This window comes from Aplysia californica, unplaced genomic scaffold (genome assembly GCF_000002075.1).
Source record: "Aplysia californica isolate F4 #8 unplaced genomic scaffold, AplCal3.0 scaffold00232, whole genome shotgun sequence".
Taxonomy (NCBI): domain Eukaryota; kingdom Metazoa; phylum Mollusca; class Gastropoda; order Aplysiida; family Aplysiidae; genus Aplysia; species Aplysia californica.
The window spans coordinates 585,844-587,178 of record NW_004797502.1 but is presented as its reverse complement, the minus strand read 5'-3'; the positions used below and the strand labels follow the sequence as shown (position 1 = coordinate 587,178).

Sequence of the window (1,335 nt, the reverse complement as noted above, 5' to 3'; positions counted from 1 at the left end):
GTAGATAGATAGATAGATAGATAGATAGATAGATAGATAGATAGATAGATAGAGATAGAGTGAGAGAGAGAAGGGAGAGTGAGAGAGAGATAGAGAGAGAGAGCGAGAGAGAGAAGGGAGGTAGATAGATATATATATAGAGAGAGAGAGAAAGAAAAGGTTGCGTACCCTTGATCTCCTGTTCTAATTTCGTCCGGAAAGGAATCTCGGTCTTCCATGTCTTGTGTGTCCCATTGTCCACCAGGAGGAAATGGCTGTGGTCTGGGTCTAGGTAAGCCATGCCGCTCTCCGGCGTAGACGACGGGACGATCGGGTATTTTGCCGGCCACTTACCCTGCAAATACAATGTATTCTGAGTGGCATCGTGGTGAAATCAGGCGCTCGTCTAAATAGGGAAATCGAAGAAACCGGCATTTTCCCCACCTTTTGTGCATTTGCTGTCGTTTTTGTTGTTGCTTTTTTTTGTTTTAAATTGTTCTAGGCTCAACATCTTTTTGTCCTTTACAAAACACATTTCGATGTGAATTTTGCAGAGAAAAATGGTGACCAAACGCACACAAAAAAGTGAATTTGCAGTCATAGAAAAACACAAAACTTTGGCGGCCGCTTTCTCTCGTGAATCTTTTGACATCAGGCGACCTCCACCTCCTGCAATCCCATGTATCTCGACCTATAGTTAAATTTTGTTGGGGGACCAAAAGCAAGGCAAATAAACAAAGTTTAAGATTATACCAAAAACTGCTTACGCTTAAAAAAGAAAAAAGGACCTCCCAACCCAACAAACACACTAAAAAACAAACAAAACACCAACCCTTGACGAGCGCAGGATTCCACCGTAATATGAAATATTATTAGCGGGGCTCTGATTCAGTAGGTCCCGGGTTCAAATCCGGACAGAGGCGGACAATTTTCTTCTCTAACATTTTCTCATTTCACCTCCTTTCCTGCTCTCTAACAATGTTCTGTTGTCTGATTTCGTCTCCACTTTCTGCCCCCTCCTCCTCACCTCCTTTGCCCCACTCCTCTAGACTCCCGACTCATTCTGCAACCTTCCTAATCCTACTTCTTGGCTCCTTCTTACTGCTGTCTTTCAGCCACACCCCTAATCTTATGGTTGGTAAGATCTGACACCTATCCTTCTCGGACACGAGCCAAAAATCTCGGAGGTCCCATGTACAAGTTGCTCACGCTAAAGATCCTTTGGTGGTCCTAAATTGATAAAGGTAGGCTTTGGTCGCCACCCAGGAAAAATTCAAAATTTCCTACCAACTAAAATAAATGATTAATGTGTCCGGCTTGCTCATATGACCTAATGCAGTTGTGAGCTCAGTAACC

The 1,335-nt window shown here is 43.4% G+C and overlaps 1 protein-coding gene across 1 annotated transcript in view; it reads right to left on the bottom strand.

Moving 5' to 3' along the window:
- LOC101848974 (transient receptor potential cation channel subfamily M member-like 2) overlaps positions 1-1,335 on the bottom strand; it is a gene marked incomplete in the record, with an annotated part of 84,953 nt that overhangs the window by 60,165 nt on the left and 23,453 nt on the right. The window contains 1 exon segment of the mRNA XM_005100011.3: positions 169-334. Within this exon segment, the coding sequence (XP_005100068.2) occupies positions 169-334 (166 nt within the window).